General features: G+C 40.7%; 1 protein-coding gene across 1 annotated transcript; it reads right to left on the bottom strand.

Annotated features, from left to right (window-relative positions):
- Positions 1–9,334: 9,334 nt before the first annotated feature.
- Positions 9,335–18,496, bottom strand: PPP1R15B (protein phosphatase 1 regulatory subunit 15B). Its single transcript, XM_007130826.4, has 2 exons — positions 13,814–18,496; positions 9,335–10,563 (listed from the first exon to the last, which is right to left on the bottom strand). Exons 1-2 carry the CDS (start codon positions 15,719–15,721, stop codon positions 10,342–10,344), a joined length of 2,130 nt encoding a protein of 709 aa, XP_007130888.1. The 5' UTR covers positions 15,722–18,496; the 3' UTR covers positions 9,335–10,341.
- Positions 18,497–19,826: the final 1,330 nt, after the last annotated feature.

Below are 19,826 nucleotides of genomic sequence, written 5' to 3'. Positions count from 1 at the left end.
CCAGAGCCTGTGCTCCGCAACGGGAGAGGCCACAACAGTGAGAGGCCGCGTACCGCAAAAAAAAAAAAAAAAAAAAAAAGAGAAAAAAATCAATGAAACCAAAAACTGTTTTTTTTAAGATCAGTAAAATTGATAAACCTCTTGACAGACTGATAAGAAAGAAAAAAGACATAAATTACCAACATTGGGAATGAAAGAGAAGACATCATCAGTCCTAATGATCAGGCAAGGATGTTTGCTCTCGCTGCTTCTATTCAAAAACGTACTAAAGGGGCTTCCCTGGTGGCGCCAGTGGTTAAGACTCTGCGCTACCAATTCAGGGGGCCTTGGTTAGATCCCTGGTCAAGGAACTAGATCCCACATGCATGCCGCAACTAAGAGTTCGCATGCCGCAACTAAAGAGACAGTGAGCCACAACTAAGGAGCCCGCAAGCCACAACTAAAGGAGCCCATGAACCACAACTAAAGGAGCCCACCTGCTGCAACTAAGACCCAATGCAACCAAATAAATAAATAAATAAATATTTTAAAAATAAAGAAAACCTGAGGGAATTTTTTAAAATGTACTAAATATCCTAGCCAGTACAATAAGACAAGAAAAAGAAATAAAAGGCATATACTGTTAATATTCTAAAATGTGATCATCTATGTAAAAAATTCTAAGATCACAGGATACAAGATCAATATACAGAAATAAATACGTGTATTTCATATATTTCATAAGTGTATATGAAAATCTATGAAACATTGCTGATAGAAATTTTTTAAAACCCAAATAAATGGAGAGATGTAGTGTGTTTATGGATCAGAAGACTCAATATTGCTAAGATGTCAACACTGTAAAGTCAGTCTATAAAGTCAGTGCAATCCCATTTAATACCCTAGTAAGTTTGGGGGTTTTTTTGGTAGAATTAATAAGCTGCTTCTAAAATTCAAAGAGAAATGCAAAGGACCAACAACAGCCAAAACTATTTTGAAAAAGAACAAAGTGATTTCAAGACTTACTATAATGTTAACGGTAATCAAGACAGTGTAGCATTTATGTAAGGACAGAGATACAGATCATTGAAATAGAACAGAGGGTCCAGAAATAGACTCAAGTATATTTTCAATTGATTTTTAACAACGGTGCCAAGGTTACCTTTCAACAATTTAATATCTGTGTGCAAGAACATGAGTCTCAACCCTTACTTCATACCATATATAAAAGCTAACTCACAATGGATCATTGACTTAAATGTGAGAACTAAAAGCATAAAACTTCCAGAAAAAAAAATAAGCAAAAATATTTGTGACCTTGGGTTAGGGAAAGATTTATGAGATAGGGCAAAAATTCATGGACCATAGAGGAAAAAATAGATAAATTGGACTTCTGCAAAATTAAAAATATTGCTCTTCAAATGACATTAAGAAAATGAAAAGGCAAGCTACAGACTAAGAAAAAATATTTTACAGACACACACACAACTTGGTTTAAAAAATGGACAAAAGATTTGAACACATATTTTACCATATCATTAAACATCAAGGAAGTGAAAATTTACACTAAAATAAAATGTCACTACAAACCCACTAGAATAACTAAACTTAAAAAGATTTACAACATCAAGTATTGGCAAGGGCATGGAACAACTGGATCTCTCATACTTTGCTGCCAAGTGGTACAGCCACTTTGGAAAACTGGGAGTTTTCTTATAAAGTTAAACACATATATACTTACCATTTGATCCAGCAATATCATTCTTTTTTTTTTTTTTTTTTTTTTGTGGTATGCGGGCCTCCCTCCGTTGCGGCCTCTCCCGTTGCGGAGCACAGGCTCCGGACGCGCAGGCCCAGCGGCCATGGCTCACGGGCCCAGCCGCTCCGCGGCATGTGGGATCCTCCCAGACCGGGGCGCGAACCCGGTTCCCCTGCATCGGCAGGCGGACGCGCAAACACTGCGCCACCAGGGAAGCCCCTAAATAATTTTTATTTATTTATTTATTTATTTATTTTTTTGTCATTCTTGAATTTATCCAAAAGGAATGAAAATGTATATCCACAGAAACACTTATATGCAAATGTTCATAGCAGCCTTAATCACCATAGCCACAAACTGAAACAAATCAACTGTCCATCTACTAATGATTGAATAAATAAATCGTGGCATAATCATACAATGGAATACTACTCAGCAGCAAAAAAGAATGGACTGCTGATATACTCAACAGCACAGATGAATCTCAAAGCATTACATTGGATAAGAGAAGCCAGACACAAAAAGGTACATACTGTATGTATGATACCATTTTTACAAAATGCCAGAAAAGGTGAAACAGTGGTAAAAAGCAGATCAATGGCTGCAAAAAGCTGGAGGTTGGGGAGGTGGTTGAATAGAAATGATCATGAGGGAACTTTCTGGAGTGATGGAAATGCTTTATATTTTTACTGTGGTAGTGTTTACATGACTGTACACATTTCTCAAAACTCATTGAATTTTACACTTAAAATTGGCGAATTTTATTATATGTAAATTATACCTCAATAAGCTGATTGAAAAGAAAAGAAGTCCTTGAAGTCCTTAACCAGGCAAATTGGATACGAATGATACCCTGCCTAATGAAGAAAGGCCTTTCATAACACTGATCTAATTTTAATAAGCCTCATGCTATCACTTGAAAGATCAGTAATGAAGACATAACATCAACTGATTTAAAACCTTAGGTGTAAAGTCATCACTAGCAATATTAGTTTCTCAAAAATATCTCAAGTGCTAAAAATAAAAATGTTTACATTAGATTACATTACTTTTCACACATTTATTTGCTTCTTTGAAACAAAAGCAATTAAATTAATTTGAATTAATAAATTTCAACCATTGTGTGGGGTAGGGAAACCTATTCATTGGAGGAAGGAGGCTCTGGAAATTGTCACCTGAGTTAAAGAAAAGTATACTGTGCACCTAAGACATTCTGGTCCCTGTGCTGATGACCCGTCCACCAAAGAGGTGACAATCTACAGGAAGAAATGGAATTGCAAACACAGTTATAATTCAATGTGATGAACAGTGGTAAGAACATGTGCAGGGCGCTGTGATACTGAAAAACACAATAATGAGCTCTGAGGATGTAGAGATGGAGTCATCAGGGAAGCCTTTAGAGGGTAGATGAAACCTGGTGACAGAAGGTAAATATTCCCAAGGGACCCTGAGGGGGGTCTATGCCAAATGAAAGGGGTAAAAAGGGACACTGGAAAAAATGAAATCTTGCTATTTGTGACAACCTGGATGGACCTCTCGGGCACTGAGCTAAATGAAATAAGTCAGACAAAGACAAATATCGTATACTCTCTCTTATATGTGGAATCTAAAACAACAACAACAACTGGACAAACAAAAACAAGCTCAAAGATACAGATAACTGATTGGTTTTTGCCAGAGACTAAGTGAGGGTGGGGGTGGGAGAAATGGGTGAACCACTGTTGTTGTTTTTGTTTAGTTTACATAAATTTAATTTTTTAATGACTGAATGAGAAAAAGGGAAAAAGAAGGGACATTAGCTAATGTAACTGTCATCCCATCTGGAACAACCTGGGAAATTAATTGCAACAATATGCACCTGCTTCAACCCTATGACTTCCCAGCAGGACTTTTCTTCTGTAATTCAATATTATTCTAAAAGTATTGCCATCTCTCAGGCAGTACTGGGTTACACCCCCCAGGCCAATCAAGCTGTGATTTTCAGTAGGTTGTCCTGGGGAAGGGAATCTGTTCAGAGGTGAATATCTAGAAAATATGGCAAACATAAGTAAAAAACAAACAAAAAACTCCCATGTAAATTCCTGAAAGTACAAAAACACGCCTACCCTCACTACTCAGAAACAAAAGAAAGGAAAAGCACCACAATAATACAGTTGAAAGGTGCCTCAGTCATTGCAGGCACAGGAAAATTGTATGCAAACATGTAATGGCCTCCATTCTGCACACCTGGAAGCGGATCGGAGCAGCCCCTTGGAGCCAATACCAAACCTACCAAAGAGCAGTCCTGGATATCCACCTGGCCTTGGCTACTAGCTCTAAGAGGGAAACAGGTAACACCAGCACAAACCCCAGACCAATAGTTCTTGAGGCTCTTTTCCTCTTTCCACGCCAGTTGCATGTATAATTCTGTAATCAGGCACAATGGGTCCCCATGCTCCGAGCGATGTGGCACCCTCTCTCCTCTCATTGAGAATGACTGCCCTGATGCACAGGAATGCAATAGAAAACTGAATGCTGAACAAATAGTTAAGTGAGATAAAACCCTAACTAGAAAAACCCTAATACAAAACCCTGGCAAATATCCATACATCAGCCTCCTATATCTCACCTCCAATCTCCTAAATCGTCATATTCATTTTATTCTTCCTCCACGTAGATCAGGAAGAATCAATTCATTTATTTGTGTTCAAATACAAATCTTGGTTCTCCCATAAGGAACAGCCCCCATTGATGGGTAGTTACCACTAAAAGGTGGAGTCACAATGGGCCAGGCAGGCCTAGAATGGGCACAGCAGGGCAGTTGCCATCTTGTTTATACACCAAGGGAATGACCTCCAAGCAAGCAACAGCCATCAGATTAGTAATAAAAGAAATCTGTCAGGCACTCCGAGATGGCAAGTCACGCCATCTGGTGGAATCAACAGTGCATCTCTAGAAGCTCAAAGCCAACCTGCCGAGAAAGGAGTAGAACTGAAACTTCTGGTGTGGTGGGAAAAATACTTTGGTACTCTAGTACAATACTTTGGTACTCTTTAATTCTGGAAAAGAAAGGTCTCAGCTGATTTGCTCACATATTAACTTCATAAATTAACATGCACCTTGTTAATGACACTCAAATTAATTGATGCGGTATCCCTAAGCACAAATTTCAATTACAATTGAAATTTGTAATTACATTCTACAAATTTAGAGCTTACTACAGCTTCTCCCTAAGGACCCTTCAGTTCTGTGATTCCGTATCATCTACGGCTGAGGCACATTGGATTCTAATCAGACATGGCTGTGTTGATGAATGAGCTCTCAGTAAAGGCTATATGGGAACTCATTTTAGGAAAAGTTATTAACTCATTCAACAAATATCTGTTGACTATCTATAATGTGCCAGCAACAGTCCTAGGCTGTGAATATAATTTTAAAAGGTAAAGATAGTGGGAAAAAAGGGTTGGAGGGTAGGGTGGTCAGAGGAATCTTGGAGATGATATTTGAGATCCAAACCGTCTGCTCATGATGAAATTTGTTTTTAAAAACCATTCCAGAACATATATCTAGATGAGCCTTTTTCAAAATTCTTTTGGGACTTCTGTCTGGTTTCTGCCTTCAAAGCCAATGTGTGAAGCCCATTAAGAAAAACAGGCTTACCTCAAAGCAGCATAATCCAGCTTTAGTACCACCTCTTTCTTTGACCCTGAACATCTTTGGGATAGTTCTTAAAGTTAATCCAGTCTCAGTGTATATATTAACCTAGCATTTTGGTGGGGAAATGTGCAATAAGTGTCTTCTTGATGGATAGTATCGCTAATGAACACACCTCTGGCAACTGTGCTGTTCTTTTGCTGTGAAAGTCCTCATCCCTCTTCTTCTAGGTAAAGATCTATGAAACAGTAGTGAAAATAAAATGTTCAGCAAACAAAGGCAGGAGGAAAGTGGAAGAAAAGGATAGTACTGAGACAAAGGGAGGGGTAATGGATTAAAGAACAAAACCTGAAAAATCGCTCCAAATCGTCTTCGCTTATAGTTCAGCTTTCTAGACCTATGTTCTCATTAGATCGCCAGGGTGTCCTCTCCCTGGGTCAAGCAACCCACTTACCATAAATCTAGTTTCCCCTATCTTTCCCTGGTGAAATTAAGGAGTCGGCCAATGGTAAAACAATAATGTGACTCAAATTGTTACACAGTACTACCACCTCCACCGTGTTCTCCATTCCACGTGTAAAATTATTTCTAACTTCCCTGATGTCAAAACTGTCACTAATATGTATTGAAAGCATTATAGGTCTTGTATGAATCCTCAAAGTGAGCAGGGTTAGATCTATTTATCCTATTTATTACACCTATTTTTGCAGAGCTTGATATCATGCTGCCTTTGTATTTTAAAGTCATAATTAACCAATAAAAACTTAGTCTCAATGGAGCAAATCGAGGGAGAAAAAGACTGGTTTTTTTGTACTGACCAAAGCATTCAACTAAGTCCATAAGAATCCTAAGAAACAATGTAGGTATATTCCAAATAGCCAACATTCGTGTCATAATCAGTTGAATGGAGAAATATCAAAACCTCTTCATGCACATAAAAAGAAATTCTCTTAGTTCAAAGAGGTATGCTGAGCAACATATTTATTCTTTAGAATGTACCAGGATGTCTTTATATCTCTATATTACTTTTATAAATAACATGAGATAAAAATGAAGATATTTCCATTTTTATTTTTAAAAGGTACATAAAGGAGGGTCCAAAGGAAGTCTCCAAATGAGACCAACAAACTCCCAAATCTGTGTGTAACTATCAAAATTTCTGAGGTCAGCAATTAAATATTTGCTTTAAACTTTCTATTAAAGTAGAACAAAAAAGAAACACAGCACAACTTCTATAGGGATATCAGGATAGTCATAACAATAAATCTGGCTTGGTGTAAACATGGCTATTATTATATTTTCTCCCCTTCCTGGGGAGACATAGCCAAAAATGCTTAAATTAACCCCAAGATGGTAATAGAAGTATAACCTGGGCCATCAATCCAATCTGTACTAAACATTGATTTATATGCAACTAAATGTTAATTTCTTTCCTTCTAGTTCAGAAATACACCTTTAATAATTTTTCATTAGCTTGGAAGATCCAAATGCCTAAATTAAGAATACTATTATGCCTTAGTCCATGAACAGGCTTGCTATAGCCCAAGTGTCTTTTTTTCAGGATAAGAAGTTTGTTTTTTCTGATGTTACCATCACATTTATTCAATATCATGAGATAACACTATGACTTACAAATACCATGGTTATCATTAATAATAATGCACAAAATAAAGAAACCGAATTCCCTGATACTTAGTAGAAACACTATGCTAATCCCAGAATATGAATTTACTGCTTCTGTGAATACTGTTTACTGTATTTTTTTAAAAAATAAATTTATTTATTTGTTTTTATTTTTGGCTGTATTGGGTCTTCATTGCGGTGCGCGGGCTTCTCATTGTGGTGGCTTCTCTCATTGTGGAGCACGGGCTCTAGGCATGAGGGCCTCAGTAGTTGTGGCGCACGGGCTCAGTTGCTCCATGGCCTGCGGGATCTTCCCGGCCCAGGGCTTGAACTCGTGTCCCCTGCACTGGCAGGCAGATTCTTAACCACTGCGCCACTAGGGAAACCCCCAATTTTACTGTTTTCTTTGCAGAAGAAATACATAGCTGGGGCCAATTTTAGAATCAAACCCCCATTCTCTAAGAAGGGCATTTCATACGCTAAGAACTAAATTCTTTTTTCTAATACCAAAATGTGGTTTACAATTATAATATTTATCCCCTTACCATTCCTTCCGCTTCAGTTAGCTGTGGTGTAATTTCCATGTCACATAACCTTTTTAAACCACATAAATTTGTGCAGCACCTTTAAAGTTTACAGTGCTTCTGCAAAAACACCTGATTTAATTCTGGAAATCCTCCTCAGTAATACTGAAAATAATGTAAAATACAATATAAAATTGAACCAAAATATCTTGTAACATTTAAAAATTGCAAATATATTTATTACAATTTACAGATTAGCTTAACAGTTATATACACAAATATAATTTTAGCTATAAAGTCCCAACAAACTGATTACATTTAAATCATTGGATCTGTAGAAGCCAATTTAGATGTCTTCTAGTCCCCTAACTTCACCTTCCTTAAATTATAAAAAAATAAAATCTGATAGTTTTGATTTCAAGTTAAAGATGACGAGATGGTGTTATCACATTTGAACACTCAGAAAAGGAAATTTTACTTATCTGTACAAAGCCTTTCATATGCTACATTGATACTTAAAGCACCATCGCAAGACTTTTAGGTGTGTAAAATGTTCAGTTAAAACTTACAAAGATCTTAAGACTGAAGGTTTAACTTTCTTCTAACAACTAGAATCGGAATGAAACTGGTAAGAATTCTGTTTCTTCCCTTGTCCAACTTTAAAATGGTCCCTTTTGTCCTTATCACCGCCTGATCACTTCTTTTAAAGGAGGGTAGTAAATGGGGGAACTCGTCACCAAGCTTTCACATATTTGGTAGTGAGGTTGGAATCTCAAGGGAACAATTCTCCAAAATCCAGTAAATGTAAAGATATCTCATTATTTTCATATATGCAGAGGTGCAAGATTTCAGAAACACAAAACACAACCTAAGTCTCTGAAAACAGTATACTTCAGTCTGGTTTTAAAAGAATGCCTAGACATTTTCAAAGTTTTCTTTTCAAGGCAAGTGACACCTTCTTTCCAACTGACACAGCTGGTGTTTGAAACTTAGTTTATTTCCATGTTGTTATACCAGACTCTATAAATGCATTCCCTGTGATTACCTAAAATGCAGGGGCACAAACCACATTGAAGAAGGGCTCTGCAAAAATCTGACTTTTACTTGTACTCTCAGTGTGTTTACGTATGAATATATATATACACATATATATACATATTAACACTAGAGGCAGTTCTTAGAGCAAACCAAACAAATAAAATAATGACCAGGTAGATTATAAACTGAGGTAGTAACCCTGCAAGCACTTCTGATGAAAAATTTGTCCCCACTCTGAAACAAGTTCAAAATTAAGAGGTCATCTATTCTATTCATGTTTTCCATTACCTGTGATAGGAGGCACATGAAACAAAAATAGACCATTAAGGAGTTGGTTAACATTCCCTCAACCTAACAAATGCACACCATGTAGAACTAGCTAAATAAACCAAACACAATCAGTCACTGCAAAAACTTTGATTCAAAAGTAAACTCTGGTCAAGGTAAATCTGGAAAATCTCATTTCTTTTTAGTTTTTTGTGTTTTTTTTTGCTTGTGGTTTGCTTTGGAAAATGAACATTGTCACTTTTGTTTATTAAAGATATCGGCTTTTTTCAAGAGGAAAAAAAAACAAAAGTAAACTTTGGGCTGAAGATATTAAGACTTTCTATTTGTTAAATCTATAGTTCTTTCCTGAAACTATAGGCCTTGCCATTACTTCTCTATTAAAAAAGGAGAACACAATAAAGTTGGATATTGACTGAAGTCTACATTTTACATTTCAAACTGGAAAATTAAGAACTGCCCATTTCCAAGTTCATGGTGCCATCCTGACAGGTTTTAAAAGTGACGGTGCTGAGGCATATTAATAACACTGGTTTTCTTTTGAGAGCATATACAACAAGACCAAATTGCTCTGAGATGTCTCCTATCTTCTTCCTAGGAAAATTCTAAGCTTTTAAATTTAAAAGCAACTATGATGCAATTATTACTTCTGGAGTCTTTTACAACAATTTTTACCTATTGAAGACGCAAAGAACCACCCAAGTGGGAACTATAATAACATATACAGAACCTTCTTCAAAAAAGAGTTTGCACAGAAATTAAGTATATCAGATGTTAAAATTTGGCAGAAATATGCAGCTTTCCCAATGTAACGGAAAGTACTGCACATACAGATTTTGTGGCAGTCCTTGGAAATAGCCTAGGTAGAGCTTAATCTAGAAATAAAAGCCCACCACACATTTTCAACCAGTCATTTTTAGAAAGAAAGAAAAAAAAACACAATGACACAAGATAATGTACCTTAAGTTGGTAGTATATACAAGATTATTTTCTTAGCCTTGAAGTAGAAGGGCTAAATTACTGAAATAAAAAAATATAGAGAAAACATAACAGCCCATTAATTTCAGAATGTTCGGGGGGGAAAAAAGAGCCCAAAGTTTTTAGACAGGTACACGTAATTTAAATTAGAATGAAAAATGGGCTTCAAACCCTATAAATATTGTTTCCCAAGAAAATAAGTTTTCGAAGTGCAAAATTACACCTTAAGAGGTCCCCTTTTCACTTCAGCAAGCAAACAACATTCAAAAACAAATCCAACTAAACAAAAAAAGGAGGATTAGAAATCACACCATCTCATCCTTCATTTTCAGGGCTTGGCTCCAAACCTGTACATTTCTGAGTGGGCTATGTTGCAAAAAAAATATATTAAACTAGGTCACTGGATCCAAGTTGCATATCCTCTAAGAAAAAAGTCAAAGGACAGCTGCCAATTTTTGTTTTTAAAAGAAACCTCTCAAGTAAGAGGTAGTGTTTGCTAAGGCCAGAGGCTGTCACATCATCTTAACATTGCTCAAAAACATTAAGTCCTTTGAAGCACATTTCCTGGAGTCTATTAAACATTTTTTCTCTGTGCTCAAATGTCAAGCAGTATCCAATAGCGTCTTCTGTTTCTTGAATTCGTTTCTGGAACCTGCATCCATCCCGTGCAAATTCTTCCCATGGTCCTTTTCGATCCTCATCACCACTTATATAATACTCAGTAACTTCTTCAAGGAAGGTTACCTATAAAGATATAGACTAATTTTAATCTCAAATGTAACAGAAGCAAAAGGAAGGAATGAAGGGAGGAAGGAAGGGAGGGAGGGAGGAAAGAAGGAAGTGTTCTAACTGACTAGATGGCACCTGAATAAAACAGTGGGCAAATGTCCCTTTAATTCCTTTCTCCTTCTCCTTCTCTCTCTCTCTCTCACACACACAACACACACACACACACACACACACACACACACACACACACACACACACACACACACACACACACACACACACAGAGAGTCCCATCCCCCATCCATTATCCGGTCAACCCCAGACTACCCCCTCCAGGTTTTGGTGTTAAAAATGAATCCAGATGGGTAAGTGAAATTCTCCTGATGTTATTAATCTTTACTTTTTTTAATCTTTAGGGAAATCAATTCTGTGATACTCTTCCAAATGACAAATGTTTCGAAACAAAATATTTCAGAAATATATTCCTGGAGTCAATGCTTTTATTACAACACAAAAGCTTTAACAAGATCTCACTTGTTTCTATTCTTCCTTTTTCCAAAAAAAAATTTCACTTTTCAGTGCTTTCCAATTCTTAAATCATAAATATGTAGTATTATTCTTATATTATTATTTTTGTAATAAGAATACATAAGAGTTACTTAGTAAACAAACTGCAGAAAAATTAACACATCTTTAAAGTTATGTTACTATAAGAGAGACTGTACGGCTTCCCTGGTGGCGCAGTGGTTGAGAGTCGGCCTGCCGATACAGGGGACACAGGTTCGTGCCCAGGTCCGGGAAGATCCCACATGCCGCGGAGTGGCCCGGCCCATGAGCCATGGCCGCTGGGCCTACGCGTCCGGAGCCTGTGCTCCGCAACGGGAGAGGCCACAACAGTGAGAGGCCCGCGTACCGCAAAAAAAAAAAAAAAAGAAAAAAAAAAAGAGAGACTGTAGTTAAGATAAAAACCCTCTTTGTATTCCTCCTCAATATGCTATCACTACATATACATGAAATTGAGAATATTACAATATACATGATCACATAGAGTGACAGTCCCTTTTAATCCCTACTTAATTTCTAATATAGAAGTTTCTTTTTAAGATATCAAACACCAAAAGTAAAAACTTGTTTTAAAATACGTTCAATAGTTACATCTGCTAATCCCAGTGTGACCTACTACTTTCATTCCCTTTACATCAGGCCAAGGAATGCCCCCGAGGACAATTAGTAGGTATGTAATACCTTAAAAGATATTGCATTCTAGTGTTACTCATTCATTATGTCACCAAGATAAATAACAACAACAAACATTTATATAGTGGTTATCATATGCCAGGCTCTTTTCAAAGTACTTAGCAATTTTTATCTCACTTAATCATCATATCAACCCTATAGGGTATGTATTACTATCATCTCCATTGTACAGATAAGGAAATCAAGGTAGGTAGGTTAACTGACCTGTTCAAATCACACAGCTTCTATGGGTGCAATAAGGATTCAAACCCTGAGTCTGGCTCCACAATCTGCACAATGTTATGCCATGACACAAAGCATTTTAAACTCCCAGATCTGAAAGCCTAATTTTAAGAAGTAGGCACTATCCATTATTCCCATATACCTAAAGAATGGCATGTAATCAAAGGCTATAAATAATTTACCATATCTCAGTCATAATCTTTTATAAATGTTGCTTCTAGTTCATAGTCATAGTTGAGACACATCTACTTGACTCATCTCAGTCTTATTCAATGAGCAAGCTAAAATGAGGCATGAGATTGGCCTGAGGTCCCTGAACAAGAAAGAGCTACCATTTTAAAGGCAAGGCAATTAACTGGGAGTTTGAACTACTCACCTCATTTAAACCGTGCAATAATTCATACAATAGTTATTACTACTTCCATAAGATAAATAAGTGAATCAAAGCCATGAGAGGTCAAGTTACTTCCTAGCTCTGGCTGCCTTCCCAAATCTCTTGGCCCTAACTACTGAGGAGTGGGGTACAAAGGTCTCCAGGTGCCAAGCGCTCGTTCCATTGCCCCACTTCGCTTCTTATCTATTCACTAAATAGGTCATTTTGTCAGGGACCCTTTAAAAATATAGAGGAAAACTCTTTGATGACAGCATTTACAAAAGTGTAAACTGAAATTTAATTTTTAATATGCCTTATTCTGCTTCTATGGCTAAGACATAAGATTACCACCATTTAGGGACATTTTCTACCCCTGGAAGAGTTTCAAAGTATTAAGCTGGTCATTTGGAGCCAGTGGATGGTTCTTTCCACTTGAAACTTTGATGATGCAGAATCTGAGGTCAATAATAATTTATCTACACCTTTCTCTTTCCAAATATAAGTAAAGTTAACTGAAGAAACTTTCCCTTCACAATAAAAGATACCCTGTGTGTTTGGGGAGAGCACTCTCCAATTAATAACTTCAGCTGAATACACAATAGAGAAAAAAAAAGCAATTCAAATGACTCCCAAAATAAGGTTAACTTGACAATGTGTTGAAAGAGTAAAATAAAATACTCCATGAAGTTTTAAGACTAGCCTGGGAATAGGAAGCAACTACTCAAGAAAACCAAATAAGTGACCATCATTGTTACAAATGATTATTAACCTGTAGCTGGCCAATGATAACTAGTACTGCTTTCTCAAGAAAAGGCAACACTATTTTCTGTATTGTTTTTGACTGTCAATCAAAATCCCAAATGTCCAAAAGTTTTTAATACTGAATTAGTATTTTCTTTCATGGCAAACAACCAAATATGACTTGCTACTTGGTACCATCATCCCTCTGGGTTCTAACGGACAGGAATGAAGACACTGTTATCATGTAACTACAACACTAAGTGTCTGCAAACACCACATTTATTACCATTTAAAACTCTATGGCTATAATAGAACCTTCTCAATCTCTAGAATTAAATCGTGTACACACAAGGTTTAATTTTTCTGTTTCTTAAAAAAAAAGTGAAAAGTTGAAGCTTGGAAGAAAACAGCCCAGAGCTGCCAATCCAAAAGAAAACAGCACCTTCGAGCTAACATCTATACAATGGCACCTTCAATTCAGACAGGAACAACACTCTAATGAGAGAAGTGGGGGGTGGGGGGGAGGCTCATTTCTCAATCCAAGTTTATGAGCCTGCAGTCCTTCCTCAAAAATATGCACTATTATGCCTCCAGGAAAGTCATGCTGATATCCTTAACCACATCAGAACAGGCAATACAAATTATCAGGCATGTTAAAAGAGAGAAACAAACCTTTTTTCTCTGGATATGTGTGTGTCTTTCTCCAGAAAGAACCCCACCCTGTACCAAGTCTGGACATTCATTTTCTCGGCTCCCTGACGGTTGCACCTTACAGGAAAGTAAGGTGTGACACTCAGAATTGGCCACAATAGATTCAGACGGCCTCTCTGAGTCTCGACAGCCTTTCCAATTTTTCCCTGATGTTTGAAAAGGAGCCTTAAAATTTAGAAGGTTGTAGGGGTCATCGGAATTAAAGAAAGAGTTCCACAGTTTGAGACTCTCTGCTTCATCTGCACTAGATTCCCAGTCATCTTCTTCTCCAGAATTATGGTCAGGAGACTCAGGAAGGCTTGCAGTCCGGGGAGGATTTTCTAGATTAGACTTGTCAGACAAATCCGTCTCTGAGTCAGAAGGGTCTCTGGGAAGATTTTTGGCAGCAGTCTGAATTGTTGCTGTGAAGTTTTGGGGATTATAAGGATCGACACTATAGAAAGAGTTCCAGAGGTGGAGCCCTTCTGAGTCTTGTTCAAGGTCTGATTCTGAGAGTGAGCTATCGCTATCAAAACCATCATCCTCAGCGTCGTCATCCCAATCCTCACCTTCTGAATCAGAACTTGTTTCCAGGTCACTGGCTGCACCTCCCAAAATGTAATCTATCAATTTGTTGCTACAGGCTGGTCTGGCAGAAATGGGAAGGTCACCGTCTATGTCTGAGGAGTCAACTACACTTATTTGGTCCTCTCCAGGCTCCTGCTCTGTAGGAACCTCACAAGATAGACAGCCTTCCGAGGTGCCCTGTCTTTCCAAAGCAGGGGGAACCTCTTTAGTCAACAATTCTATTTTCTCCTCAGTGGGTTCCTGAGCGGTGCCGGGAACGGCTCCAGCAGCGGGAACACACTGTGTTGCACTATCTCTGCGGTGCTTCAGATCCATCCGGAGCAAGCTGTGCTCCTCCTCCAGGCTGTGGTAGCCATGATCTTGGTCAGGGGTGGGTAACGCTTGGCCCTTGCTGGCCTGCTTAAGGAATTCCAGCCGCTTCATGCGAAGATGGTGGATTTCGGGCAGCCCTTCTCTAGAGAGAGGCGCACATCCCTGCAACGAGGCGCAAGCCATCTCAGCGTTGAGCGGCTGGGGATGAGACGGGACCTCATCCAGGCAGCCGCTCTCTGGGCTCAGCGCCTGGAAATCGACCAGCTCGCCACTTCCAACGCTGCTCTGATAGCTCAGCTCTACCCGGGGCAGGCAGTCCAGATAGGAGGGGTTCAGCAAATAGGAGACGACGTTGGCATTGCTTAAGCGCTGAACGTTGAGAGGCCCGGAGGGCGAAGGGCCAAGTTCTCGGCCGGAGAACAGACTGGCTTGGAGCTCCACTCCCCACAGCTGCTGCTCTAGGAGAAAAGCATGGGCTGCGGAGTCCAAAGTTCCTCCCTTGGCTTTAAGTTCCAATTCTAGATGTGGGGACGAGCACTGCCAATGGATGCCCTCCTCTAGCCAATCGAGGGGAACGGCGGCCGCGTCAGCCGAGAGGTCGAGCCGCAGCGAACTCAGAGACTTCGGCGCCGTGGGGGCGTCGGGTTCCTCCCGGGCCCTCAGGGCTCTCAGCACGCTGTTGCCTCCAGCAAAATCTAGCCATCTGGTCGGAATCATCCCACCGAAAAGCTGGCTCCAGATCAGCAGCTTGTGAAGCAAGCCGGGGAGCGGCGCGAAGAGTTGGGAAAGCAGCTGCATCCACGAGCTGCGCCGAGCCTCAGGCGGGGGACAAGAAGCCAGTTTGAGATCCCCGGAGTGTTCCGGGGCAGGAGGTGCGGGGAACTTGGAAGTGCCTGGTCGCGAGCGCCGAGAGAAGAAGAAGGGCAGCCACAACCGGGAGTCCGCCCGCGGGGCGGCCCGTTCCCGCGATCCGTCTGCTGCCGGCTCCATCTCCGTGTTCTCGGCAGTCTCTCAGGGAGGAACGCGGAGCTCAGCGGCGGCCGGCCGGGAGGGACTCCAAAAGGCCTACAGAGTCTCAGCCTTGCCCAGCGGCGGAGTTGATGCCCCAGGCCGATCCCCGGGCCAAAAGAAGAGCCACAGAGGAGAGCGGCTTCGGCCGCAGGCGGCCGACCACAGTCCGGAACGGCGGGCACACAACGCGGCGGCCGAGGCGACATCCATCCTGGCGGAAAGGAGGTGCCCTAGTCCTCTCCAGCCCTCTCCACCATAGAAAGGAGCCCTTCCGCGGCGGCGGCAGCGGCGGCGGCGACTTGCCAGGCGAGACGGATCGTGGAAAAGCCCGAGCTAAGCGACCCCGGAAGGGCTGGGCCGGCGGACGGGTGGAAGCGAAGCTCAAAATGGCCGCAGGGCCAGCGCCGAGGCAGGACGCCTCCTGGCAAGCGGACAAGACGAAGGGTGGCGGACGGCTACGCCACCAGCTCAGGGCCGCCGAACGTCACTCGCAGGATCAGGCGGGCGGGCCTTTCCGCACTCTTCCTTGTGGCCGCTGATTGGCCTCGTTCAGGTCCTTGTCGGCTTCCTTACTCTCGGTAGACGCAGCTCGCGCGAGGGAGATTGCATCAGCCGGGCCCAGGCTCTACGCGTGCGCACTTGCTGCTCGGCGGTCGCCTAGGAAACCGCCCCCGTCCAGCCCCCGTCCAGCCCCTCCTCCCCGCCCTTTGGGCCAAAGGGAGCGGCTTAAAGAGGTGGAGAATTCCCTGGAAGCCTTTTAATGGCCTAATACACACCCAAGTGTATACAGATATCTTAGACTTGCATGTATCTATGCAACACTGGGGTTCCAGTGTTGTTCAGTGCTAAGTAGATCATCAACCTAAGATCTTAGTATAATAAAAGTTGGGAAATGCTGTGTAGATACATATCTGGTGTTAACATTAGTAATGTGGAGTGATTAATAAGTCTTAAGTGAAAAATGAATCATTATGCATTCCTGCCCCCTAGGTTTTACGGTTTCTAACCAACGGTTTAGCTCTACCTAGGATCTAGCTTTGAGGTCTTTCAGCATCCAACCCACATATGTCTCATAAAAAAGTGAACTCATGTTTCTCAGGTGGTGTCCCTGTTAGACAGTTCCCTCGGTGGGGCAAACTGAAGTCACAGAGGAGGAAAGAAATGGAGCCCCCAGAACTGTTTACTCTCTTTTATACTTCCCATTAAGGTCATATTCAAGTCATATTTGTATCCTGAGCTCACAGAACCACAGGATACAACACCCAAAGAAGGAAGCACAGACCATTATCCTTTGAAAAAATTATGTCTCATAATCTTAGTTGCTACATTTGATTCTCTCTTGTGAGTTTGGTCTTAGTCCATTTCTTTATTTCTGCTAAAACTTTTTAATCGACACCTCTGAAGTCAAGTATCTGTTACCAAGGGAGTGTAGCAGTTTTGAGCACTGGGGACAGCAGTAAGATCTTTTAGGAGCCAAGAGGAAGCCAGCTGCTCCTCTTTGTTGGGACTGTTCAGAGAACAGCCACTTCTTTCTAGGAAACTAAGAGGTCTTCGATTTCTGTGGTTTACCCCTTTTTATCTTATTATCCGTATCTCTGGAAATATCTCATTTACAATCCTAAGAACTTCAGAACTTCAGAAAAAATGTATTAATAATAGGAGTCAGTTTAATAATAGACCAAGAGATCCAAGTATGCAAATTAAATACGCAAAGCTTCAGTGGATTGTTGAGTGAACTAAATTCCTAATATCGTGCCTACCCTAGATAGAGTAGGGGCACAAACATCAGCTAATATTTGTTATGTAGCAGCTAACAATTGTTTCACATCACCTGCAGAATAAAGGCTCTGTACAATCTGTCCTTCCACTATACTTTTCCAGCCTTCTCTTCAGTAACTTCCCTTCATGCAGGTTATACTCTAGGAACACTGGGCTTGTTTCATGCCACTATTCACGCTGTTCCTCAGCCAAGAAAACCATCACCTCCTCTGTTATACACCTACTCATGCTTCAAGGTCCAACTCAAATGGCAACACCTTCTTGAAGTCTTTGCTGACCTTCCCAGACAAAATTATATTGTTATACTCTATTAGAGCACCACACTATATATCCCTGTAAATGTTCTTCTCTCTTGTTGCTCAGCTCCTTGAGGGCTGTATGCCAGTAGTTCCCAAAGTATGGTCTGGGCACCCCTGGGGATCCATTTTAAGACCCTTTCAGAGGATCCTCAAGGTCAGAAATATTTCCGTGATAATACTAAGCTGTTATTTTCCTTTTTTAAAAAAAATTAATTTATTTATTTGTTTTTATTTTTGGTGGTGTTGGGTCTTCGTTGCGGTGCATGGCTTCTTATTGTGGTGGCTTCTCTTGTGGCAGAGCACGGGCTCTGGGCACGCGGGCTCAGTAGTTGTGGCACGCGGGCTCAGTAGTTGTGGCTCGCGGGCTCTAGAGTGCAGGCTCAGTAGCTGTGGCGCACGGGCTTAGTTGCTCCACGGCATGTGGGATCTTCCAGGACCAGGGCTGGAACCCATGTCCCTTGCATTGGCAGGCGGATTCTTAACCACTGAGCCACCAGGGAAGCCCTATTTTCCTTTTTGACTCTCATTTTCTCATGAGTATATAGTGGACATGTACCTTCTAGAGGACACATGAAATGGGATCTGGCAACAGACTGAATGCAAAAGGAGATATGAGATCCTACATGTCTTTTATAAAGCCAGATATGAGAGACATTTGGGAAAAAATGTAAAACAATGCCACTCTTCTTGCTAGACTTTTTTGTTATGAAAAAAATATTTTTTCATTAAGAGTGTTATTTATGTTAACATGTAATGGGTTTATTATTTTTAAATTAATAAATATTTTTTAAATTCCTCAGGTTCGAGTTCTAAAACAATAATTATCCATAGATATAATTTACATAAGCAAAAGTTCTTTGGGGTCCTCAACAATTCTTAAAAGTGTAAAAAGGAAGGGGTCCTGAGACCAAAAAGTTTAGGAACCACTGACCTAGCATGTTGACTGGCACATAATAGGTGCCAGTTTGTTGAATGAATGGAAGCGTAATAATACTTTAAAATAATAGCATCTTCCTTATGGCCAAGACTTTTACATTCCACTCTCAACTTTGTCACTAACACCATGGGCCTCCCCCCAAATATTCCTTAAAATATCTTGAATGGGCCTTTCCTTCCCCATCTAGTCATTGGATACATACTTTTTATCTTCCTTACCTTGGAAGTTGCTCTAAAGGGAAAAAATGCAATCATAAAGTACTGGAAAACTCTAAGAATATGTGACTTTGCCTTGTCAGTCTCTGCAGGAAACTGAAGTGTGAACCATCTCCTGCAGCCCGCTATCAACCAGGCAGCAGAGGGAGGGCAGCTCTGTTCGCAGAGATAGCGCTGTGTTGCCAGGGCTGTGTGCGTGCTGGTGAAGACAAGAAGTCTTAGATGGGCCAGCTGACTGGCACTTTGGCAGAAGATAATTTAAACCTCAGCTAATTATGTTTATTTTTAAAGATTTTGCAGGGCCTGAGGTAAAGGGTGTATAGCTTTTCACTTCATTTTTCAGTCAGTACTACCTCCAAAATCTTTTTCCAAGTATCCCACACTTCGGAAACCACCTCCTATCTTTCCAGCTCGCTGCCTTGGAATCCCTATTCAGGTACTTATCACCGCCCCCCCACCCCCCAAACCTCCAAACCATTGCCATTACCACTTTTTTGTGATTCATCACCCTCCTTCACTTCCCTCCTTACCCAAGCATGAATTCCATGGTCCAGTATGAAAACTACCCCCTTGCAAAGACCCTTCATTCTTGTGTTCTACACCCATATTCTTCTCTGGCAAAACCCCAACCCTAGTGAAACGCAACTAACCACTTATTCTGAGCCTACCCCCTTGCAGCTAGCCATTGCTGGAGAAAAGCACTCAGATATGCTGACTGACTCACTTCCTATTTGTAATGACAAATTTCATCCATGCCGGGCAGGTATGCGGGCCTTCCTCTGTTGTGGCCTCTCCCGTTGCGGAGCACAGGCTCCGGACGCGCAGGCTCAGCGGCCATGGCTCACGGGCCCAAC

Source organism: Physeter macrocephalus, chromosome 4, assembly GCF_002837175.3.
Source record: "Physeter macrocephalus isolate SW-GA chromosome 4, ASM283717v5, whole genome shotgun sequence".
Lineage (NCBI taxonomy): Eukaryota > Metazoa > Chordata > Mammalia > Artiodactyla > Physeteridae > Physeter > Physeter macrocephalus.
This window is presented reverse-complemented; position numbering and strand designations above follow the sequence as displayed.